Genomic DNA, 25950 nt, shown 5'->3' with positions numbered 1-25950 from the left:
TTACAAACAGAGCGGTAACAGCCAATCAGCAGTGCGTATTCAGAGCGCATGTAGTCAGTGCTTAGCGTTTAGCAGGTAATCATCAGGCACCAGTTAGATGTTTGTTGGCCACATTTGGTATGTGGCTGAATGCCAGAAAGCATATGCAAACATGTAATTGAATCACTTGGGTCCACATTTCAAACCCATCTAGTCACAACTATACAAAGGCTTAAATTACACCTCTTCAACCTTATTTTAGCCTAAAGGGGTCAAATTATTTTTTTTGTAAGCCAAATTTGGTTTGCCGCATGATGCTAGAAAGACTGTCTGAATGTGTAATTTGACCACTTGTGTCAACATTTCAAACCCGTCTAGTCACAACCATACATCGGCTCAAATATTATCGGTTCGCTCACATTTAGACTGCCTACAAAGATTTTTTGTTAGTCTTGTATGCAACTTAATGCCAGGAAAAAAACAGATCAACGTATTATTTGACCACTTGTGTCACAATTTCAAACCCATCTAGTCAAAACCATACAGAGGGTGAAATAATATCGGTTCGCTCACATTTAGACTGCCTACAAAGACATGGCTAGATTTTTTTGTTAGTCTTGTATGCAACTTAATGCCAGGAAAAAACAGATCAACCTGTTATTTGACCACTCGTGTCACAATTTCAAACCCATCTAGTCACAACAATACAACGGCTCTACTAGTATAGGTTCACCCCCTTTTTGCATTAAAGTGACCACTTCATTTTTTTGCTAGCCAAATTTGGTTTGCGGCCTATTGCCAGAAAGAACACTTGTGTCAACATTTCAAACCCGTCTAGTCACAACTATGCAGAAGCTGTAATAATATGTGTTCCAACACATTTTGCATGCTTAAAAAGACATAGTAAGATGTTTGTTGGCCACATTTGGTGTGTGGCTGAATGCCAGAAAGAACATGCAAATGTGAAATGTGACCACTTGTCTCAACATTTCAAACCTGTCTAGTCACAAACATAATTTCTGTGCACCCACAGTTAGTAGAAGGGCCTGATCTTTTTTTTTTTTTTTTTGCCAAATTTGGTGTCACTACATTATAATAAAACTAAGTTTTAAGGATTCCTAAACCAAAGTGAGATTTGACCACTTTTTTGAATAGAAAATATTCATTTATTGGCAATTATTGCAGTGAAAGTGATCTGAAGCATGACAACTACCTGGTGCCGTTCACCATGTACGAGCTGGGCTTGCTGCACAAGCAGAGAGGCGACATTGAAAAGGCCATCTTTGTGATCGAAAGCGCCAAGTAAGTTGTCGTGCCAAACGCTGAACTTTATTCCGATATTTCGCAAAGGATAAAAAGGCTAACGAGGCGACGATGATGATTTTCAGGATGGACTACAAGGACTACAGCATGGAGTCACGGCTGCACTTCCGCATCCACGCCGTGCTCAACAGCATGGGGTCGTTCGCAGCTAAAATGCCGCCCTCACGTACGCCAGCATGAGGGGAATGTGTACTCTACGAATGGAGCGAGAGGTGGGAGGGGCTTTTAAGCCATGTGACTGCACTCCGACGTCTCCTTAAGGACATTTTGTTGACAACTTTATACCATTACATTAAGGCTTATGTAAAGTCTTAATATTGTACTATATTATTTACCTAAAGTCTCCATTCCTATCTATGCCATCTCAATTATGTTACTGTATACGTAATATCTTCAAGAAATATGAGTATATTGATGTGTTTTGTAAATAATTTGTATTCATCTTCAGACTTCAAAATAAACTTTGAAAAATGTCCTTCTTGTTCTTTCAGTTTAACACAAATATTAAATGCATTTCCAACAACTACAGTATTTCCACAAATGAAAATATTTGATATCTGCATGCTTAAGTTAAACTTTGGGTTTGTATTGGAGTCAAAAGCCACCATTGTCTTTACTTTCAAACTGTTATGTTCAAAAATGTTTTATTCAAACTAATTAATAGGCATTTTTAAAAATGTCATTGTTTTCACATCCCAGGAGAAGCGGAGTTAATAGCTGTCACGTAATATTATCCATTTTCTCTCATATTTATTTCAATTGATTTGATCAATATTTCAACAATTATTGCTGGAAAGATTTGGTCGACCAGATTAATATATTTGTACTTAATATTATATCTTGATAAAACTAATATTTAAAGTTCATTCAGTAAATAATACTACATATGGGTTTACATAGTTTAATTTATTGTAATTGAATTAGTATGTTATTTAAAACTAATTATTATATGTATTATAAATTGGGGTTTAACGATTAAAATATATCGATATATCTGTGCTCTGCCAGTTGGGCTTCCATATATATATATATATATATATATATATATATATATATATATATATATATATATATATATATATATATATATATATATATATATATATATATGACACATGACCCATATATACACATATATAGACACACACATATATATATATTTATATTAATATATGTGTGTGTGTGTGTGTGTGTGTGTGTGTGTGTGTGTGTGTGTGTGTGTGTGTGTGTCTATAAAATGTGTCTATATATGTGTATATATGTATGTATGGATGTGTATATGTGTATATATGTATATATATATATATATGTATATACATACACATGTGTATATATATATATATATACATATAAATATATATGTATAAATGTGTGTATATGTGTGTATATGTATGTATGTGTATATATGTATATATATCCTGTATATATATATATATATGTATATATACATATATGTATATATGTGTGTATGTGTATAATGTATATAAAGCTCAAACAAAATCTCATTGACATGTATGACGTAAGTGTTATTATGACAATGACAATAAAGGAATTGATTGATTGATTGATATATCCTGTATATATATATATGTATATATATATATATATATATATATATATATATATATATATATATATATATATATATATATATATATATATATATATATATATATATATATATATATATATATATATATAAATATATAAATCGATTTCCATGTACTGAATCATTTCGGATCGTATCGTTCTGAAAAAATATATATCGTCCTTTAATCGTATCGGCAACTTCAAAACAACGAATCGTTGTTTATAGGAATCGTTACACCCCTAATAATAAACAATTAATTTACTAATATATTATTATATGTATATATGTTATATAATATGAATATAATACATATTGTGTTGTCTGTCTAATTGTAATAAATGCAGACGAGGCTCACAGTGTGCTCATAAACACCGTCATGGCGACACACCGGGGGCTACCACGCATGCTCGTCACGACTGCTGCATGCTGGGTATTGTAGTTCGAATATTCCCTAGCTCATAACATCACACATATTATACATACTGTACATTACGTAATATTTATGATTAATCCCTAAATAAAATAAATGTCTAAATAAATTAAGCAGTTTTATTATCTGATGTACTATTTAATAAATAACATATATTGGCTAACACTTCTCTGACAGTGTCAACCAAAAGAGAGCATGGTGATACGGGTGTACCTAATGTAGTGGCCAACGAGTAGGTGATCACGTGGTGTGTCAGCTGACCCAGCTGGGCAGGAAGGAAGGAGGAGGAAAGAAGATGGAAGGAAACAGGGACGAGGCTGACAAATGTGTCAACATCGCCGCCAAAGCCATAGATGCTGGGGACAAGGAGAAGGCGCTCAAGTTCCTCCGTAAAGCAGAGAAGCTCTTCCCGACACACCGCGCTAAAGGTAGGCAGGCCGGCGTTGTTGCTCCTCCACTGGGGCCAACATAGCCGCGGAGTGACACAGGAAGATGGTGGGCATTGTTTAGTAGTTCCTAGGAAGATTTCAACACGTATTGTTTGGGACATTACTCCGCCTTTTTTCACAGTTGGCGTACAACTAATAAAACATGCCACGTCGGAAGTACAACTAATAAAACATGCCAGGCCGGAAGTGGCTCGTAAGCTAAACAGCTAGCTAAACTAAGCTGTACCCAGACAGCTAGACTATCCACGCCGGGCGTGTTTGCATATATATATATATATATTTAATTGTGTCGTTGTTAGGCAATGTCATAATAGAGCAATTTGTGGTCAAAATGTCAAGCTAGAAGATGTAATTATCCAGCGTAGTAAGCACCTGCTTTGCTAACGTGAAACGTCACAGCTCCGCCCTGACACATTTGTGACGTCATCTTCTCGCAGCCACTTTTCAAGTGAGGGCAGCTACTGCTCATACTTGCCAACCTTGAGACCTCAGAATTAGGGAGATATTCAAAAGGCCCGCTGGGGGGGTGTATATGTATATATATACATATATTAGGGGTGTAACGGTACACAAACATTTGGGTTCAGTACGTACCTCGGTTTAGAGGTCACCATTCGGTTAATTTTCGGTACAGTAAGAAAACAACAAAATATACATTTTTGGGTTATTTATTTACCAAATTTGCAAAATCTTCCACCAAAAACATTTTTCTTAGTGTAATATTTGATGTGAAGTAATGGGAACCTTGGATAGGTCAATAATTCATAATAACATTGATTTTGATTCAATATTATGTTTTGAGCAATGGCAGTTTGAAAGAAAAAAAAACAGCTTTGTTTTATTAGTCAACATTGCAACTTTTTCTAAATTACATTTAACCTTTAAGCTTTTTTATTTCACTTTTGTTATGTTTTTGTTTATTTGAATAGTATTTTTAGAATGAGCCTTTAAAACATTAGCTGTGGGCCGCAAATGGCCTCCGGGGCACACTTTTGACATCCCTGCTATAGATAATAAAAAATTAAATGTGATAAATCTATGGATAAAAAGCAGAGCCTGGCGACGCATGCGCATTTATCATAACTCTCTCACTCTCTGTCTCTGCCCCTCCCTCACCAATGCTTTGTTTTGTTTTTAACCCCTTCTTAACCCTGAACGTACATTGAAAATACACGCAACCCTAACTGAAAATGCCGGACATTTGAGGCATTTAAGAAACTCCGCCCTGACAGCTCCGCAAAAGAGGACATGTCCGGTGAAAAGAGGACGTATGGTCAGTCTATCCTAGCCCGTTAGCTGCTAGCATGCCGTGTGTTGTGCCTCGGTGTGCATTGTTTACACAACGTGCGTTACGCTACTTAATATGTCCGTGTGGAAACTCGTTCGGTACACCTCCGAACCGAACCCCCGTACCAAAGCGGTTCAATACAAATACACGTACCGTTACACCCCTACTTTACATGGATGGGTGCTAACTGGACAGGGATGCTCGGGTCGTTTCAGTTGCTAGCAACAATACGTCCTAGTTCGGTGGTCATGTCATGTTTTGACTCTATGCTATCCTTCTGTGGTGGCGTCATTAAATAACACCCAAAGACAAAGCACCTGTGCTAGGGCTAAAAATCTAAATCCCGTTTGATTGAACCTTGTACTTTGATTTTGGTTGATGCACAATTGTTTTCACTCTTAACTCGACTCATTCTTTAAAATATGTGTTTACTTGTGAATAGGGATGATGTTTGTTAAGAAATTATCGATTTCGATGCCATTATCGAATCCTCTTATCGAACCGATTCCAATCAATTCTCTTATCGAATCCAGATAGGTTTTTGTATATGGAGAAAAACACACAATACTTGGTTTAACAAAAGCTCCCTTTTTATTTTTTAAGAAAAAAATACAATAAAATAAATATTGACTGTTGTTACCCCAAAAACATTTTTAATAAAATAAATATATATTGACTGTTGTGCCCCTTTAAGTGGGCCACCTAAGAAAAATACATGCAGGGAAAATCCTGCATTCATTTGTATTGTACAGCACTTTACATTTGAAACAAATCTCAGAGTGATGGTGTTGTTTACTTGTTGCTCCATTACATGTCAGCAAAATACAATTATTAACCTACTTGTATTACGTAGTCTGTGTTCACCAAGTTGAAGGGGAGGAGATTTTCACCATCATTCTCGTTATCTTGCGAGTAATGTTGTTACTCTCCTCCTCACTCATCTTGCTGCGCTCTGCGTTATACCTCGCCATGGTAAATGGTTATACCTCGCCATGGTAAATGGTTATACCTCGCCATGGTAAATGGTTATACCTCGCCATGGTAAATGGTTATACCTCGCCATGGTAAATGGGTTAACAAACACTGCCCTGGTCACTCTGGCTGTCATGAATGTCGTCATCTGAAATAGGATAACGTTAACATTATCTTAATTCACATCTTGCAAGCACTAGTTTATTAGACAGGTGTAGGCTACAAGATACCGTTAACGTTATCAGACACATGCAAAAAGGCTAACGTTAATGTTATCGTTAGCCACTGACTATGTTTAGGTAACGTTAGTCTAGCTAACATTACTGCAGTCCTGGTTGACATAAGAGGTAACGTTATTTATATATATATATTTATATATATATATATATATATATATATATATATATATATATATATATATATATATATATATATATATATATATATATATATATATATATATATATATATATATATATATATATATATATATATATATATATATATAAAATAAAATAAAATATTATTTTAATTTTCTATAATTCCTGTCCAGCTACTCAGCCAAATCATATTGTTGACGTAGATGATCATATCTGCTGTACAGATTTACTTTAGAAAAGCGAAGTGTTGGATATTTCTCTTGTTGCCCTATTTGTATTTGACTTTATTAAATGTTTGGGTAGAATTTTATTCAACAGAACCAGTTCTTTTAAGTAATATAAAAATGTATACAGCTGTTAGTCTATTTATGGAGAAATGTAGTTAATCATAGAACTGGCTCTATGTTATTAAAAAAAAAGTATTAATTGAATCAAATCATTATCCCAAAGAAATGAATGGAATCATGTGGTGCTGAAAGATTCACAGCCCTAGTAGAAGTGTATAAAATAATTTTATTTTATTGAATGAAATGAGGTAATGGTGTTTTCACATTACTTTCAGCCTTGTTGGCAGCTTTAACCAAGAACGGGAGCTCGGCGGCGAACGGAGCGCATCGCAGACGGGCCGCAGACAATGCGGCGAACGGAGGCGCACAAGCGGGTAAAGACCGCACGCACGAGTCTGGCGGAGGCGAGTCATCGAAGGGGTTCACGCAAGATCAGGTGGAAGGCGTTCAAAGGTGAGCAGCCTGGTTAGCGGTTAAAACGTTCCCTGTGACCACACACACTATTATTGTTTTGGCCAGCTCATGTCATTAAGATTAAATGTGTTGTTTTTATCCTGAGATTGAATGGCTTTCATTGGTAGACAGCCACCACCAGAGGGAGCTGTTTGTTCAGACAGGTAAACAGGAAGAGACATGAGGGCATAGAAAGCGTTTATCAATTATACGTTTGTATATATTCCTACAGAGGGAAAGTGAATTGAGTGAGGGTGAAATTACAATGTTTAAGGCCTTTCTAGTCAGCATTGTTATGTAAGCACAGCTGTTACCATGGGAACCCCCTGTGCGGTGGGTGGGTAGGGAGGGAGGTTAAATACTGTATGTTACACTGGGGAAACTGCATGCTACACAGCACATTGATGCTTTTACACTAAAGACAGAATGCACCACTTGGAATGACACAATCTAACACCCACACCAACATTACATTGTGCAGTTTTATACTACACAGTTTCACCTTTGCTGCACTTTAGACTCTTTAAAAGGTTTCTAACTTGTTCCGCTTCAGCGAGTGACAAGAGAAGAAGACAACAGTAGACTAGCGTTAGGGCCATAAAACGATATCAATATAAGTGGCGAGAGACACGTAATTCATATCAATAAAAAATGCGTTTGGTAAAACATTCAATAATATTTTTTTCTTCTGTGTCGGAAGAAAACCGAAGTTGTGAAGCAAGGTTTGATGCATGAACAAAGGCACTCGCTCTCTGGTAACCTAGCAACGCAGGAAGTGATCACTGATTAGTGGGAGTGACACACAAACAGCCAATCGGGTCACAGTACCAACTATCAAGTTTGCTTGCACCATCTTGTTGTCTCACGGTTTATTCTTTGCATGGATTCAGAAGACAACACAAAAATTAGTTCTGGAGAGAGCGAATAAATTGTGGATAAAACAGGGAAAGTCACCTCAGCAGTATGGCAGTTTTTAAAATTTTTTTTCCAAACTTACCGTAGTCAGACCATTGGGACCACCTTTGCTGCGCACATCTGACCACACCTGTAATTAGGCATGTAGATCCCTAGGATTTTATCAATACCGATATCGGTATTCCTTATCGATACCGGTATTCATTGCTACTCTTATCGATATCATATATATATACGTATATATATATGTATATATGTATATATGTGTATATATGTATATATGTACTTTCTGCTCCGCCGCTCCCAGTCTGTGGAACACTCTCCCTGACCACCTGAGGGCACCACAGACTGTGGATGCTTTGAAAAAGGGCTTAAAAACCCTTCTTTTAAAAAAAGCCTTTTTTTTTTATATATATATATATATATATATATATATATATATATATATATATATATATATATATATATATATATATATATATATATATACCTGTATATATATATATGCATACTAGTTTTAGCTATTTGGCTGTTTTAGTTTTTGTTTTTTTTATTATCTTTTTATTTTATTATTTTTTTAATACTGTAGCACTTTGAGGTTTTTTACTCAATGTAAAATGCTTTTTTTTTTAACAAATAAAATCTATTATTATTATTATGTGTAATTTGTGTAAACAAAGATGTGAAATATAATTTCTATAAGCATTTTGATTCGCACAAGAGGTTGTGCACCAGCAACATTATATAATAATATATCACAGCAGCAAAGTGTTTTATCTACACCTGCTTTTTAGGTTTTAAACAAGTCAGCCATGTGTGCAGTGCGGTGTTATGTCATCATCTTGTATAGACCACACAGATCCATCACTGTGTTTATATTCATCACAATTACACTCAGTACTGCATATCCATCTATTTTCTACCGCTTGTCCCTATAATAACATTCAAAATATTAGTAATTAAATAATAAAGTAACAAAAATATTAATGTTTGGTATTCATGTTTATTCGCTGACCTTTTAACATGATATCACTTATATGATATAAATCAATACAATTGATTAACGTGTTAACTGGGTGTGCATTTTGTAACAATATTGTTATTCGTGTTCATGTTCATGTTGGCCTATTTGAGTGGCAGACAGGAAGACAGTGTTTACAGCCACCAACATATACTGTATGTGTCTGGGTTGTGTGTGAAATATATAAACAAAACGACCCCGTGATTATTTAAATTGTATCTTTTTTGAGTGGATTAATATTGGCCTGTGGATTACCGGATCGTTGAGAGGACGGTCGAGTTGATGAAGCATGATGTAATGCGGTTGTGAGTTAAGTGACATTCACTTAAAAGTGACACTAACTCTTATTATTCGTGCATGACTTTGAGGACTAGGAGAAAATATTGTTGTGTTACAAACGTTTGTGTGGTGTTGCTTCCTTATTTGTGATTATTCCAAGATGATTATAATCTACCTTTTGTCTTGAATGTGAATGCGAGTTATATTTCGACGGTCAGCTAGATTAAAAAAAATACAGATAGCAGCATCCCTAGCTGTAACCCTAATGTTTGGTCTCAGAGGTGGTTTGGTTACAGTTGAGTTGTTCAGATAATATTAGTTTTGTTGTGTTCCTTGCTAAAAGCACCACAACGGCAGGACAGGCTTGACTCTACTTTATTCAAGATCCACAACAAAGCAACACATCTCGCTTTTTTTCCAACCCTCGTCCGTTCCATATTCGGGTATATGGAAACAAAAGGTAGGAACTTAAGTGCAGGACTGTATAAATAAAATAAATTACAGAATATAACAAATGTGCCACTTTAGAATACTATTAGTTTGGTCCAATAGTATTTCAATAATAATCACCGCATAACAAATGACTTTACATACCTAAATAGAAATAACAGACCAAAAGTATTGTTACAAAGCCATAACTTGGCACCGCCACTAAACCTGCAGAAAATTGTTCTTCTCAACTTTTCACACTTTGCACTATTTTGTTACACTGTACTAAGCAATTCTTACACATTCCTTATTTTTGCACCTTCATTTAAAGAAGTTATTGTGAAGTTTCTGATGTGATTTTAGTTGGGGTGTAACGGTACACAAACATTTCGGTTCGGTACGTACCTCAGTTTAGAGGTCACGGTTCGGTTCATTTTCGGTACAGTAAGAAAACAACAAAATATACATTTTTTGGTTATTTATTCACCAAATGTGTAAAGAATGGCATAACATACATATACACACAGGGTCCATTGTCAGGGTTAATGTGGTCAACATATATAAAATAAAAACTAAATAAGATAAGGCTCAGAATGGTTTCTTAACAAAACCTTTCTACATATAAAGTGCTTTTTTTGATTGATTGATTGAGACTTTTATTAGTAGATTGCACAGTACAGTACATATTCCCTACAATTGACCACCAAATGGTAACACCCCAATAAGTTTTTCAACTTGTTTAAGTCGGGGTCCACGTTAATCAACATTAAACTGCCTCAAGTTGTTGCTCACATTAAATAAAATGACATAACTTTTCTTCTACATATAAAAAGTGCAACATTAAACAGTTTCAAGTCAACTCAGCCTCAGATTAACTTTTATTCCCCCCCCAGCCTGGCTAACTTGGCAGTAAGAGGATATATGGGCTCATTGTTCTTCCACCATAGAAGTGAGTCAAAATCTAGTTTTTAATGCAATATGGACTTAAATCGGCTGCTATAAAAACATTTGTTATTGCTTTAGCCCTGCCTGACTCGCCGAGGAGAGGCTGCTTGAATGCGGTGGTGACGCTTCAAATGGGTTAGCATGTTTGACGTGTTGTCAGAAGCAGCTGCTGAACAATGTCGGCCAACCTCCGTCCTCCATTGTTGTATCGCGCAGCCAAAGTGTTCCCAAACGGGAGATCTTAACGAGGCAGGAGGGTCTTCCAGCTCTGGCTTTTTACATGTTGTCCTAGCCCGGTCGCTGCTAGCATGCCGTGTGTTGTGCCTCGGTGTGCATTGTTTACACAACGTGCGTTACGCTACTTAATATGTCCGTGTGGAAACTCCTTCGGTACACCTCCGAACCGAACCGGAACCCCCGTACCGAAACGGTTCAATACAAATACACGTACCGTTACACCCCTAGATTTTAGAATATTGTTTACATTAAGTGCTTTCCATGGTTGTGTTGGCATTTCCTTCTCTTTCTCCCTTTATAGCTGAGGGCGCTATAATTAGACAAAGGTTACAATTCAAATACAAATGTTTACATTTAACGTATTTTTCTCCCGTTCTTTATTTACCACAGATCATAAAAATAAAAATAATAATGGATATCGACCAATATAAAACACTTATCGTGATTCCGTTTTCAGCCACATCGCCCAGCCCTAATTGGCCTAACCCTTCTTTGTTTTTCCGTCAGAATAAAGCGCTGCAAAGACTACTATGAAGTGCTCGGTGTCAGCAAAGAGGCCAGTGATGAGGAGCTCAAGAAGGCCTACAGAAAACTGGCCCTCAAGTTCCACCCAGACAAGAACCAAGCTCCTGGAGCGACGGAGGCCTTTAAAAGTACATCTTTTCTCCTGGATGATATCGTATGTGATGTCAAACCGACATTGTAACAAGCGTGTCCCCGCAGAGATCGGTAACGCATACGCCGTGCTGAGCAACCCGGCCAAACGACGGCAGTATGACGTCACTGGAGGGGAGGAGCCAAGCGGGGCAGGCCACTCTCCCGGCAACGGTTTTGACTTCCACAGAGGCTTCGAGGCTGACATCACACCTGAGGACCTCTTCAACATGTTCTTTGGAGGAGGATTCCCTTCATGTGAGGAAACATTACGGAATAACAGCTGAGAAATCTGATTGGACGAATGCCGATCCAGTTTATTTATTTTATGGTATTATTACTTTAAAAAATGGTTTAAGAATTATTTGAATGGAGTATTAAATGTAATACTGTAACATTGAGTCTGGCTAATCAAAAAACATTAAGGGCAGAATTAAAATAAACATTGGTAAGGCTGGGCGATATGGCCTTTTATTAATATCTGGATATTTTTAGGCCATACATTTTTAGGCCGATACACGATATATATATGTGGATATTTTGCCTTAGCCTTGAATGAACACTTGATGCATATAATCACAGCAGTATGATGATTCTATGTGTCTACATTCAAACATTCTTCTTCATTAATATATGCTAATTTTAAACTTTCATGCAGAGAGGGAAATCCCAACTAAAAGTGTATTTATGAAACAGTTATTAAGCAGTGGCACAAACATTCATGTCATTTCAAAACAAAGTGCAAGATTGTCAGAGACATTTTCAAACAAGCTATTAGTGCAACTTTTGTGCATGATGTCACTAAGATGACATATCAAAACAACACTAAATTAAAGTGCACTTTTTGTACAGAAGGCCACTACAATAGTTTAAAACAAATAAAGTGCACTTTTGTGCATGATGTCACACAAGATATTTCAATAAGTGTCAAATAAAAATGAGCTGCATAATAGGACATCAAATAGTGTATGTCCTTCACTATGTGGTAGGTTCCTGCGGACGTTATCTCCGTCTGTTGTTGACTATTTGTTTCATACGGTGTTGATGTGGAAATGGTTGCTCCGGCATTTTGTTGGTGTGGCACCGAACGGAGATGTTGACATGCGGAGTTTCAAGCACTCTTCATTCTCTAGCGGGTGACTTTTCAAATGATGCTACAAATTGGTAGTGCTGCTCCTTTTTGTAGCAACGCTTTTGTCGCATACTTGACATATTACGGTTGTCTGTTCAACATCTTCCCGCTTGAAGCCAAACCACCGCCAGACAAAGCACCCCGTGCTGTTTTTCTTGGGAATTAATTCTTGTTCCCTCATTTGTTACCAGATTTGCACCTTCTTTATCTCGCATTACCACTCACACCACTCCGCTAGCATCTCAGCTAACTTTACCCATGCCGCTACCTCTCTGCTTGGCGAGGGCGTATGAAGCCAAACCACCGCCAGACAAAGCACCCCGTGCTGTTTTTCTTGGGAATTAATTCTTGTTCCTTCATTTGTTACCAGATTTGCACCTTCTTTATCTCGTATTACCACTCACACCACTCCGCTAGCATCTCAGCTAACTTTACCCATGCCGCTACCTCTCTGCTCGGCGAGGGCGTATGACGTTGCACGATATAGTCATTTTCTATATCACACAGAGACAATCCTGCGATACATTGAGTATATTCGGTATATCGCCCAGCCCTATTTAATGGTAATAAATGGCCATTTTAATTATAAAAAGATATATGTATATAATTAGTGAAGTGAATTACAGTGTTTCCCACACATTCATTTATTTGTGGCGGCCCGCCACGAAAGAATTACGTCCGCCACAAATAAAAAATTACATTTTTTTTTAAATTTTTTTGTCCTGTCCAGCTTCTCAGGTTAATCATATAGTTGATGTAGATGCCCATATCGGCTGTTCACATTTACTTTACAAAAGAGAAGTGTAGGATACTTATCTTGTTGCCTTATTTGTATTTGACCACTACTGTTTTCTGTTTATTTGTTACTGACTGTGGCAGGACACCTCTGCCTCTGTTTCACTTTATGTTGCTGGTAAATAATATGCTTGTAGTAGTAGGCTAAAGTTAAATTATTTAGTATGCACTAATTAAAGGGGCAGAGCTTTAAGAGACATTTTAGCTTTTATATTTTTACAAGATATATTTTTTGTAAGAACCACAATTAATAAATATATTTCAGTGAATAACTTATTGTTCAAATCTGTATATAAAAATGTACATAAAGTGTTGTAATTATATTGTAAAATGGATGTTTAAAACAAAACTGTTATTATTAATGAGTAAGTAAACATTTTTTGAGCCTTTTTAGAGAAAATCATATCATTGTAGTAAATTATGCAAATTACTCGATGGTGTCATGGTGACCACGCCCATAGCCACGCCCCCACCGCCACAGTTATCTTGGCAGTTTATGGGAAACACTGAATTATATAGCGTTTTTCTCTAGTGACTCAAAGCGCCTTTACATAGTGAAACCCAATATCTAAGTTACATTTAAAGCAGTGTGGGTGGCACTGTGTGCAGGTGGGTAAAGTGTCTTGCCCAAGGACACAACGGCAGTGACTAGGGGATCGAACCTGGAACCCTCAAGTTGCTGGCACGGCCACTCTACCAACCGAGCTATACCGCCCCACATTAAAAGAATTGAAATTGTTATATTATAATGAAGTAGCATTCAATCGATTCTAACATGTTTTTTATAGTTATTTTAAATGCATAATGCTTGATAATTCTATACTGCTATATTTGTATGGTAAATGGGAGCTTATCAAAAAAGTAAAGTTGTCCCACTGCTTTTAGGCATGTCAATTGTATTGTAATTGTTGATTAAGTTTGCTGATTTGTCAATGATTGTGTTTTGTTTATTTAGTCTCAGACATACCAAAGAAAATAATGCAAACTAAAAAGTGTGAATGCACATCTGTCCTCGTGCAGCGAGCGCGCACACCTTCACCAACGGCAGGACGAGCTACAGCCATCACGCGGACCAGCGACAAGAGAGGACAGAAGAAAGAGGAGATGTAAGTGAATGGATTGTGTGTTTTTGCACATACTGTCAACGCTGCAAACTGCTTTTTTTTGTTTCTTCAGGGTGGTTTCTCAATGTTCATTCAGCTGATGCCCATCGTAGTCCTGATCTTGGTGTCAATACTCAGCCAGATGATGGTTTCTCCTCTTCCCTACAGCCTGTACTCTCGACCGTAGGTGGACGCACACACACTTTAATTATGTATGCACTGGATTGACTCCATAAATCATTTTTCAGCTCCACGGGTCAGACCATTAAGCGGCAGACGGAAAACCTGCACGTGTATTACTATGTCAACAAAGATTTCAAGTCTGAATATAAAGGATCTGCGTTGCAGCAGATCGAGAAAAACCTGGAGGAAGACTACGTGTCCAATGTCAGGAGTAACTGTTGGAAGGAGAGACAGACAAGTGAGTGATCTTAAGCCTCTTTCACACAGAGAGCCATCAAAATAACTACATGACAGTAGATTAGTCCGCCTTTGTCAAACAATTCAATGTAAGTATTGCTTTCAACTAGGGGTGTAACGCTACACAAACATTTGGGTTCGGTACGTACCTCGGTTTAGAGGTCACGGTTTGGTTCATTTTCGGTACAGTAAGAAAACAACAAAATATACATTTTTGGGTTATTTGTTTACCAAATTTGCAAAATCTTCCACCAAAAATATTTTTCTTAGTGTAATATTTGATGTGAAGTAATGGGAACCTTGCAAAGGTCAATAATTCATAATAACATTGATTTTGATTCAATATTATGTTTTGAGCAATGACAGTTTGAAAGGAAAAAACAAACAGCTTTGTTTTATTAGTCAACATTGCAACTTTTTCTAAATGACATTTAACCTTTAAGCTTGTCAAATACTCTCATCAGTGAAGCATGTTTAATTTAAACGGTGACATTTCTAACAATTAGGAAGGTTTGTGTCAAGTCGTCGGTCTCCTACAGAAAATATATATATTAAAACACAAAATAAATGTTTTTTGTATTGCTCCATTTGTAGTGTAATAATGCTCATTGTCATTTCTGTATTATTTTTTATTTTCGCTAACTGCTTATTTGCTATTACTTTTACCATCATATTTGTACATGTTGTATTTGCTGATGTTGCTCTATTGTTGTTGTTGTTGTTGTTGTTGTTGTTGTCTCTCTGTCTAATCCCCCTCCTGTCCCCACAATTCCCCCCTCTGTCTTCCTTTTTTTCCTCTTTCTATCCCCTCCTGCTCCGGCCCGGCTGCACCAAATAATAATATAAATACATTTAATAAAGTCAAATACAAGTAAGGCAACAAGAGAAGTATCCTACACTTCTCTTTTGTAAAGTCAATGTGAACAGCCGATATGGGCATCTACATCTACTATATGATTTGCCTGAAAAGCTGGACAGGACAAAAAAATATATATATAAATAAAATAAAAAATAAATGTTTTTCTTAATCTTTTTCCATTTTCACACATCTCTGAAAGAGGTACAGGTAGCAACAAGGGCGGTACTAAAGAGCCGCGGGTCTGGTTTAGTGTGATGGGGCTCTTCAGGAGTCTAATAATAATATCCGGGAGGAGCTGGACGAAGAAAAAAATAAAAATATTAATAATAGATGAATAATATTAAAGACCAAAATAGGGCCACATAAAGCCTACATGATTATTATCCATCACTATGATTTGTTTTAATGTATCTTTTCACGTCTGATGTTTTGGTGGTTGTTTTCCTCCAGAAACAGACCTGTTGTATGCCGCCAAGGTGTACAGAGACGAGCGCATGCGCAAGAAGGCCGAGCTCATGACAATGGACAACTGCAAGGAGCTAGACAGACTAAATAGCCTCTTTAGAGGCGGATGAGTTAGTCTCCAAGACACTGTTAGATCTTTTAAATATATATGAATAGATGTGTACGTTCATGTTTTTTAAGAAATGACCTTTACACTAGGTGCAATCACAAAATAAAAACCCTATTGAAATAATGTAGCTCTAATGTTGGAAGTTTAAAAATTCCCTCTTCATGTTCGCCTCACATTTAAAGAAGAAATGAACATTCCGGAGAAAAACTATTTTTTTTTCCATTCTCCTGGTGCAGAAAGGATGCTTGATTATAAGCTGTGTGCTTGTAGTAGTGAACACATCCACTTCCTTGTTGTTTAAAACCACCAATCAGCTTACAGCATGACCCGCTTGAAGACATCATCAGTTTGGACGGAGTGTGGTTTAGCCACACCTGTGGAATGGATGAAGAACACTGGATCAGAACAGAGGAGAAATCCTCTCATTGCTACAAATGAACTTATTGATGCAGATGTACATTTTCATGTTTGAATGTTGGAAGTTTATGCAGTTATTTAAATAATTATAGAAGATACTGATTTTCTTCAATGCTCGCTTATCATTGAAATAAAGTAATATTATTATTATTGCCTGGGGGTGTTTCTCGCTCCCTGCTATTGTTGATTCAATTATTCTGTATTTAGTAATGAAAGTGTACACTACATTTGTTCTTAATTTTCACATTTACATTCCCATTATTTGAAACATGTTTAATTATATCACTAGGCGTCTGATGAAGAGAGTATCATTTATGCAATTGTTTTTGTTTTTGTTTTATTTTTATTTGATTATATAGATATATCTATCTATGTATGTATATATATATATATATATATATATATATATATATATATATATATATATATATATATATATATATATATATATATATATATTTTTTTTTTTTTTTAAATAAACCTTTATTTTTAATGTTCACCATACAAGTACAAAAACATTACAATACAGCAGCAGGGGGGTTGTAAACTCAAAGTAACTATAGTAGAATGCAAAATATATATATTTAGCAATGTGTAAAGCCATAGGCTCACACAAGTTCCGTAAATAGTCCAAATTTGGAACACAGCATCATAGTTTTCACAGCTTTTTGGTTGTTAGAGGTAGAAAGTGTTTTAAAGTAAAGATCCAATTCTTTTTTAAAAGCACAAAAAAACAGGTCGGGCATTGAGGAATGTACATTTATGAATATAAAACCAATAGTATAATGAGGTTGCAAAAGTAAAATTATATTTGATTAGATTTTTTTTTTTTTTTTTCTAAAACCTTTATAACATTCAACATTTACATACAATCAAGTAAATAATAATAATCAAAACAAGTACAGAAACAGTACAAAACAGCGCCAGGGGGTTTTAAACCCAATAAAGTAACTAAAGAAGAATGCAATATATATATATATATATATATATATATATATATATATATATATATATATATATATATATATATATATATATATATATATATATATGTGTGTGTGTGTGTGTGTGTGTGTGTAAAGTAAAGTTCATTCTTTTTTAAAAGCACAGAAAATCAGGTCGGGTATTGAGAAACATACATTTATGAATATAAAACCAATAGTATAATGATGTTGCGAAGGTAAAATTATATTTGATGGTATGTGTATATATATGTATATATATATATATATATATATATATATATATATATATATATATATATATATATATATATATATATATATATATATATATATATATATATATATATAATTTATATAATGTATATATTTGTATTTTATAAACCTTTATTTATAAATTGCAACATTATTTGATATATATATATTTTATTTTTTTGTTTTTTTAGTCTTTGGTTTTTTTTTTATTGTTGTGTCCACACGGTGGCGTTAGCGAACCTTCATGAAAAATCAGTTTATACATATTTGCAATGTTTATTTAAAAAAAAAAAAAGTGTTTGTTTTTTAAAATTTTGAGCAAGGTTTTTTTTATTTTTTCAACTTTTATTTATACATTTTATTTGATGATATTTTCTTCACGAAAAAAACGAAACCGGATGGAAGCACTGCACACGTGACAGCTTCGACGTCAAGTCATTGGCTTACCGGGAGTCACGTGACTGCTCCCAACCCGGAAATGAACGCCGTACACTTCCGGTGCCGAGAGAAGGAAAACAGTCGAAATGTCGCCAAGACGACGTCAAACTGCCTTTTAATAATTCCCTTCGTACTCTTTTTGTTTTTCTACCTAAGTGGGCCATGCTAACAACTAGCTGCTGCCATGTGGTTGTCCTCCTGGTCGTGTTCTCGCGTGTGTCAGCCTGCGGACAACAAGCGGAGACTCCCGACTGGAGAATGACTCTTAAAACTATCCGTAATGGCATCCATAAGATAGACACCTATCTTAATGCGGCGCTAGACTTGTTTGGCGGCGACGACGGCTTGTGTCATTACCGTTGTAGCGACGGTAAGATAACATTTTAATATCTATTTTTAATGTCACTACGTTGGCGACTGTCAGGTCACGTGACTCTGCCATCAACCAATCATTGTCTAAATACTCATTATAACGATGACGACATTTGCCAGTGAGGGTTAAAAAAAAAGGCAATAAAGCTCCCTAAATGGAGTAGTGTTGGTACATTGCGTCTTTATCTCCAACACGCAGATAACAATTCACCTTTGCTCCTCTCTGCCAGGTTACAAGGCGGCGCCTCGGCCCGGGTACAAGCCGCCGCCACCCAACGGCTGTGGAACGCCGCTCTTTGGATTCCAGGTACCATAATAAGCCATACTTGCCAACCCTCCCGATTTTCCCGGGAGACTCCCGAATTTCAGTGCCTCTCCCGGGGCAACCATTCTCCCGAATTTCAACAACAATATTAAGGCTGTGCCGTGATGGCACTGCCTTTAGCGTCCTCTGCAACCTGTCCACGCGTCCGCTTTCACACCATACAAACAGCGTGCCGGCACAGTCACTTCTGCATACACACGAAAGTGAATCCATGCATACTTGGTCAACAGCCATACAGGTCACACTGAGGGTGGCGTATAAACAACTTTAACACTGTTAAAAAAATATGCGCAGGGCCGGCCCGTGGCATAGGCCGTATAGGTAAATGCCAAGTTTGCGCCGTCCATCAGGGGGCGCCACGCCAGTGCCACAAATGTTGGAGGAGAAAGAAAAAAAAAGTTGGTACTATTATTTCTAAATACAAAAAATAATCCCACATTAATTAAAATGCAAAGTAAAGCCTATTTAATATAAATATTATTTGTTACAACATTACGCCCCCCCATCCCCCCGCACGGTGCGCCCCCTCCCTTCCCGTATCATGACTCTTACCACATCAAAAAATCAACACAAGATGTCAAAACGGCCAAAACTGTCAGGTGCCCAGGGAAGAAAAAAGAGAAAAGAAGAGGAGGAGAAACGAGAAAAAGACAGAGGTAGCAGGTAGGTAACGTTAGCCTACATGAAATTATTTGTCTGTTACAGAATGTGATAGTAACCTGGCTTTTTAGCATTAAGCTAATGTTACATGATTCGGCAATTGCTAATCAATAAATTGCTAGTTCTGTTTTAACGTCGGGTTAATATTGTGGAGGGGGTTAAATTATGGAAAATAATAATGTAACGTTAGGTAATTACAGTACTCCCACCTTACATTCCTCAGGGACATTTGTATTAGATCTTTTAAGCAGGTGTTTTTTTGTTTACATTGTTATTGCCGTCTGGTTAGCTAATGTTTGCCCTGCAGGTAATAGTCACTTTTCCACCCCTTTATATATTAGGTATAGTTGTAAGCCTAGTTGTTAAAGTGCACAACATTAATGTTAATTAAGCAATATCACATGAGAGGGAATGCTGTTTTTTAATTTGAGCACTGCTGTGATTCGGTTAAAGATAATCATAACACAACATTCTCATATGATATGTTAATTTGCTTTCTTTAAGTAAAAAAAAAAGGTCAAAGACAAAGCTATTCGGTTTCTTGTGAGTATATACACTTCACTGCCAATGTGGGGGGGGCGCCACCTAAATCTTGCCTAGGGCGCCAGATTGGTTAGGGCCAGGCCTGAATATGCGCCACACTGTGAACCCACACCAAACAAGAATGACAAACACATTTCGGGAGAACATCCGCACCGTAACACACAGGGGTGTAACGGTACGTGTATTTGTATTGAACCGTTTCGGTACGGGGGTTCCGGTTCGGTTCGGAGGTGTACCGAACGAGTTTCCACACGGACATATTAAGTAGCGTAACGCACGTTGTGTAAACAATGCACACCGAGGCACAACACACGGCATGCTAGCAGCTAACGGGCTAGGATAGACTGACCATACGTCCTCTTTTCACCGGACATGTCCTCTTTTGCGGAGCTGTCAGGGCGGAGTTTCTTAAATGCCTCAAATGTCCGGCATTGTGTGTATTTTCAATGTACGTTCAGGGTTAAGAAGGGGTTAAAAACAAAACAAATTGGTGAGGGAGGGGCAGACAGAGAGAGAGAGAGAGAGAGTTATGATAAACGCGCATGCGTCGCCAGGCTCTGCTTTTTATCCATAGATTTATCACATTTAATTTGTTATTATCTATAGCAGGGGTGTCAAAAGTGTGCCCCGGAGGCCATTTGCGGCCCACAGCTAATGTTTTAAAGGCTCATTCTAAAAATACTATTCAAATAAACAAAAACATAACAAAAGTGAAATAAAAAAGCTTAAAGGTTAAATGTCATTTAGAAAAAGTTGCAATGTTGACTAATAAAACAAAGCTGGTTTTTTTTCTTTCAAACTGTCATTGCTCAAAACATAATATTGAATCAAAATCAATGTTATTATGAATTATTGACCTATCCAAGGTTCCCATTACTTCACATCAAATATTACACTAAGAAAAATGTTTTTGGTGGAAGATTTTGCAAATTTGATAAATAAATAACCCAAAAATGTATATTTTGTTGTTTTCTTACTGTACCGAAAATGAACCGAAGCGTGACCTCTAAACCGAGGTACGTACCGAACCGAAATTTTTGTGTACTGTTACACCCCTACCGTTACATAAACACAACTGAATAAATACCCAGAATCCCTTGCATCTCTAACTCTTCCGGGCTACAATATACACCCCCACTACCACCGGACCCCCGCCCCCCCAATCCCGCCCACGGTGAAGTGTCTCTCTCTTTACTAGCTTCGTTGAAACATGTTGCTTTTGTAGCTGTTTCAGCAGATTTGAATTGCTGTTTTGGACAGTAGATAGGGTCTCCGATCCAAGACACAACTTACATTTAACTCAAATGTTCTTTTCTTTGTGCTCGACAAAAGAAAAGTAGACAGAATATCTCCATGTTAAGAACCTCGACTTCGGCTCCGCCATGATGTCTTGTTGTTGGTAAACACAGACACATTCATTTCCTACCACTTGTCCCTCATAATGTGTACAAAATAATAGGTGTATAAATGACACAATATGTTACTGCATAGACTAATTAGGAGTCTTTGTTTGTTTACTTACTACTAAAAGACAAGTTGTCTAGTATGTTCAACATTTGATTTAAGGACAAACTTGCAATAATAAACATATGTTTCATTAATTAATTTTTTTTGTTAAAATAAAGACAATAATTACGTACATTTTTGTGGTCCCCTTTTATTTAGTAAAGTACAGAAATACTTTTGGTACCGGTACCAAAATATTGGTATGGGTACAACACTAATACACACACACCGAGCACCCACTGGCAGAAATGTAGATGGGTGCCTATCCCAGGTGCCCCCGCCACTCAACCGCAATAATGAGGAACTTGTGATGTTTCCTGCGTTGTCCTCCCAGATGGACGTGGGCTTCCCCTCCATGACCAAATGCTGCAACCAGCACGACCGTTGCTATGACACCTGCGGCCGAGACAAGCACGACTGTGACGAGCAGTTCCAGGAGTGCCTGGAGACCATTTGCAGGAACGTGCAGAGGACTCTGGGATTGGCCCAAAGTGTCCAAGGTTTGATATTTGCTACCTTTTGTTCATTTTCTCTTTCTACTGCAGCCCGTTGAGGCAGCAACCTTTCTGTTAGTAGGACAAACTCCACTAAGACCTCTATGTAGGAGACAACTTTGGGATGCTAGCTCGCTCATTGCCAGCTAGTGCACCAATCGCTATCTGCCAGTTAGCATGCCGGTCGCCAGCTGCAAGTTACAAGCTGATCGCTAGATGCCAGTTAGTTATCTGATTGCCAGCTGCCAGATAGCATGCTAGTCGCCAGCGGCCAGCTAGTTATCTGATCGCCAGCTGCCAGTTAGCATGCTGATTGCCAGCTGCAAGTTACAAGCTGATTGGTAGATGCCAGATTGCACGCTGATCGTTAGCTTTCAGCTAGTGTGCTGATCGCCAGATGTCAGTCTGTGTGCTGATCGTTAGCTTCCAGCGAGCGTGCTGATCGCCAGCTCTCAGTTAGCACGCTGATTGCCAGCCGCAAGTTGGTGCACTGATCGCTAGCTTCCAGTTAGCAAGCTGATCGCTAGTTGCCAGTTTGCACGCTGATCGTTAGCTTCCAGTTAGCACGCTGATCGCCAGCTGCAAGTTGCAAGCTGATCGCTAGACGCCAGTTTGCACGCTGGTCGTTAGCTTCCAGTGAGCGTGCTGATCCACAGATGCCAGTTTGCACGCTGATAATTCGCTTCCAGCTAGCATCCTGATCGCCAGCCTCAATTTGGCACGCTGATCGCCAGCGGCAAGTTAGCGCACTGATTGCTAACGCCCAGTTAGCATGTTGTTCGCCATGTGCAAATTACAAACTGATTGCCAGTTAGCGTGCTGAATGCCTGTGGCCAGCCAGCTCACTGATCGTTAGCTTTCAGCTAGCGTGCTGATCGCTAGATGCCGGTTAGCGTGTTGAACTTCAGCTGCCAGTTAGCATGCTGATTGCCAGCTGCTGCTTTAAAAACTGATCGCTTGCTGCCAGCTACCACATTGATCGCCCAGCTGCCAGTTATCTAGCTCTCTGATTGCCAGCTAAAAGATAGCGCGCTGATTGCTAGCTGCCATTTAGAGCGCTGATAGCCATGTGTATGTAAGAGTAGCCATGAGTACTGTTGCGTCCTCCAAGGGAATCTAAGTTACTTGTCAATCCCAAGTTCTTTCGATGACATACTGTATATACTGAGTAAGAAGGACCTTCAAAACAGAATTGGAATATTTTCTAGTTTATTCCAAAGCTTTGGGAGATCAACTTAATCAATACATTCGTATCGGTTGCTCTAGTTGATCTCTCATTCAAACAGGAAGAGACAACTTTTTGAATACGCAAACAGCCCCCACCCTCTACAGAAAGGAATACAGGCTCATTGTTCTACTACAGATAAGATATAAGGGAGTACTCCAACTCCTACATTCCAAGTCTTCAAGGTAACACAAACAGTTTACTTGCGGACATAAAATGAAAAAATAGAGTACAAATGGAAAAACACTAGCTGCTTTAAACATGACTATGAATAAAGAAATAACTCTTAAACATATATATGCATTCTCCACAGTACTTTTTCAGCACATTTAACATTACCGCGATAATAATAACCGGGTTCATTTTAGTAACAATAACTGCTGTACCAAATTCTTACATCCCAAGAGACAACTAATAAAAAGTAGCACAATTTGACTGCTATTTGAGAAAAATGAATTAAACCATTTCAACCATTTTTGAGAAAATAGATAACAAGTTGCAGAATTTGACCAATAAATTAGAGAAAACCAAAGATCGCACAATTTGACAACTAATTTTGAGAAAAATAAATAAAAAGTTGCACAAATTGACAGCTCTTTTTTTGAAAGGACGATTCCAAAGTGCCACAATTTGACCACTGCCATCTTAAAAAGCAATAACAAGTCTTATGATGTGCTCACTACAGTAACAGGTGGAGAAAACCATTAACAAGACACATTTATTACCAAATCTGTGTTATATGTGTTTTATGTTGCACGATTGCACCAAGAAGAAGTCCTAGTTTGTGAACCCGTTCTCAAACAATGGCAATAAAACTATTCTGATTTATCCACTATTGGTTGAGAAAACGCAAAATTGCACTATTTAGCTGCTGGTTTTGTAAAATTACGAAAAGGTTGCAAAATGTCTCTATTTGGGGGGGGGGGGGATTATAAAAAACAACAACTTTTGACATCACTGTGGATAAATGTGTTCTCCTGCTGTATTGCTTGACGTGTCCAGCAGAGGGTGCAATTGGCCTTTTTTCCCCCCCCATTGAAATTGCCAGTTCAATGTTGAGCACAAGCCTGTGTAAGTTGTAATCTACACAGCACTAAATGCACTTTTCTTCTGTATGTTTGCGGTCAGCGTGCGAGTCGGCTGTAACGCTGCTGTTTGACGCCGTGATGCATTTGGGATGCAAACCTTACCTGGACAGCCAGCGGGACTCTTGCATATGTCAGTACGAGGTGAAGAAGGAGCTGTGATAACAAGCAAGTGTGGAGGAGATTGGGACAAATTCCTCATATGTTTTGTTTTTTTTCCTCAGGGATACTAGAGTCACATGTTTTCTAAGACACAGGACTTTATGAATATTCTTAGCCTCCATTAATAGCCTGTAAATAATTTCATATGCATTTATTAATTTATTGTCTTTTCACTGTTTAATAGGCTGGTCCAACTGGTGGGTGAACCACACATTTAAACATTTTAGACGTTAAATGCAAGGCTGCCCCACTTATAAAACCTGGAACCTTGGCAATAATAGACTTCATCATTTTTGCAAAAAATATTTTCTTAACTGAATGTTGTTTGATGAAAAAAAGCCATTTTGGGCGTAATTTGAACCCTATTTGAAATGATAGCTGCAATAGCAAAAATAGTGTCTGCTTGGTTTCTAAATGCAAAGCAAGTTTTCCATCTGTTTGTTGAAATATAAAATGATAGAAATTCAATGAAGGGCCAAAGTGTTTACCAGTTAGTAGCACCACCTTGAAGGCAGCCGTAACTGCAAACTGGGCCTACAGTTAAATTGAAGGCAACTGATTATAACTGAGAAAATATTGAAATTATAATTTTATTTATGTTGTTCTAATCGGTTAGGAAAAAATGCACAATTGAAGTAAGGAAACTGTTTCTTGCCAAAACCTGCATTGAAATGTCATTAAAATGAACAATTAATGTATTGATGATTGTCAAGAGTTTTTTTGTTATTCTTTATTTGCCAGCTACACGCGACAGATTCGTTTTTTTTCAAGCTCTAAAGAAAAACTAACTACTCAAACGAAAGAATGTTTCCTGCATTTCCTTAACATCGGAAAATATTTATTGTAAAACACTTAATATTTTCAAGAATAAGATCGCAGTTCTCCAACTTTTTCCACCAAGTACTCCCTCATAAAAAACTTGGCTCTCCAAGTCCCACCATAATAAACAACATTAACATACAGTAGTTTAGTAGGCCTATCGGTTCATTAA

At 37.3% G+C, this 25950-nt stretch overlaps 3 protein-coding genes across 7 annotated transcripts in view; all 3 read left to right on the top strand.

The window, feature by feature from the left end:
* The window catches only part of LOC133639471 (tetratricopeptide repeat protein 39B-like), a 50928-nt gene extending 49182 nt beyond the window's left edge, over positions 1-1746 (top strand). For all 4 annotated transcript variants that reach the window (XM_062032778.1, XM_062032779.1, XM_062032776.1 and 1 more), the window contains exons 19-20: positions 1165-1281; positions 1368-1746. In XM_062032778.1, coding sequence (XP_061888762.1) covers positions 1165-1281; positions 1368-1482 — 232 coding nt within the window. In that variant the 3' untranslated portion in view covers positions 1483-1746. The remainder of the gene's footprint in view (positions 1-1164; positions 1282-1367) is intronic.
* A 1831-nt stretch (positions 1747-3577) lies between these two features.
* dnajb14 (DnaJ heat shock protein family (Hsp40) member B14) lies at positions 3578-17072 on the top strand. Its single transcript, XM_062032785.1, has 8 exons — positions 3578-3751; positions 6975-7152; positions 11486-11631; positions 11702-11890; positions 14580-14665; positions 14736-14845; positions 14911-15083; positions 16392-17072. Exons 1-8 carry the CDS (start codon positions 3619-3621, stop codon positions 16514-16516), a joined length of 1140 nt encoding a protein of 379 aa, XP_061888769.1. The 5' UTR covers positions 3578-3618; the 3' UTR covers positions 16517-17072.
* Positions 17073-18602: 1530 nt separating this feature from the next.
* Positions 18603-25658, top strand: LOC133639476 (group XIIA secretory phospholipase A2-like). 2 transcript variants are annotated; one of them, XM_062032788.1, is made up of 5 exons: positions 18603-18957; positions 19190-19266; positions 22328-22493; positions 24841-24941; positions 25022-25658. In XM_062032788.1, exons 1-5 carry the CDS (start codon positions 18750-18752, stop codon positions 25028-25030), a joined length of 561 nt encoding a protein of 186 aa, XP_061888772.1. In that variant the 5' UTR covers positions 18603-18749; the 3' UTR covers positions 25031-25658. The 2 variants fall into 2 exon arrangements, with proteins under 2 accessions (XP_061888772.1, XP_061888771.1); XM_062032787.1 differs by having other exon boundaries at positions 18604-18957; positions 24841-25658.
* Positions 25659-25950: the final 292 nt, after the last annotated feature.

This window comes from Entelurus aequoreus, linkage group LG22 (genome assembly GCF_033978785.1).
Source record: "Entelurus aequoreus isolate RoL-2023_Sb linkage group LG22, RoL_Eaeq_v1.1, whole genome shotgun sequence".
NCBI classification, from domain to species: Eukaryota; Metazoa; Chordata; class Actinopteri; order Syngnathiformes; family Syngnathidae; genus Entelurus; species Entelurus aequoreus.
This window is presented reverse-complemented; position numbering and strand designations above follow the sequence as displayed.

Excerpts from the sequence above, each read along its gene's own strand:
- dnajb14 (XM_062032785.1), top strand. The coding sequence starts at position 3,619 with ATGGAAGGAAACAGGGACGAGGCTGACAAATGTGTCAACATCGCCGCC. Across the intron at positions 3,752-6,974 it reads CCCGACACACCGCGCTAAAG|CCTTGTTGGCAGCTTTAACC; the intron begins GTAGGCAGGCCG and ends CATTACTTTCAG. Across the intron at positions 11,891-14,579 it reads TGGAGGAGGATTCCCTTCAT|CGAGCGCGCACACCTTCACC; the intron begins GTGAGGAAACAT and ends GTCCTCGTGCAG.
- LOC133639476 (XM_062032787.1), top strand. The coding sequence starts at position 18,750 with ATGCTAACAACTAGCTGCTGCCATGTGGTTGTCCTCCTGGTCGTGTTC. Across the intron at positions 18,958-19,189 it reads TCATTACCGTTGTAGCGACG|GTTACAAGGCGGCGCCTCGG; the intron begins GTAAGATAACAT and ends CCTCTCTGCCAG. Across the intron at positions 19,267-22,327 it reads CGCCGCTCTTTGGATTCCAG|ATGGACGTGGGCTTCCCCTC; the intron begins GTACCATAATAA and ends TTGTCCTCCCAG.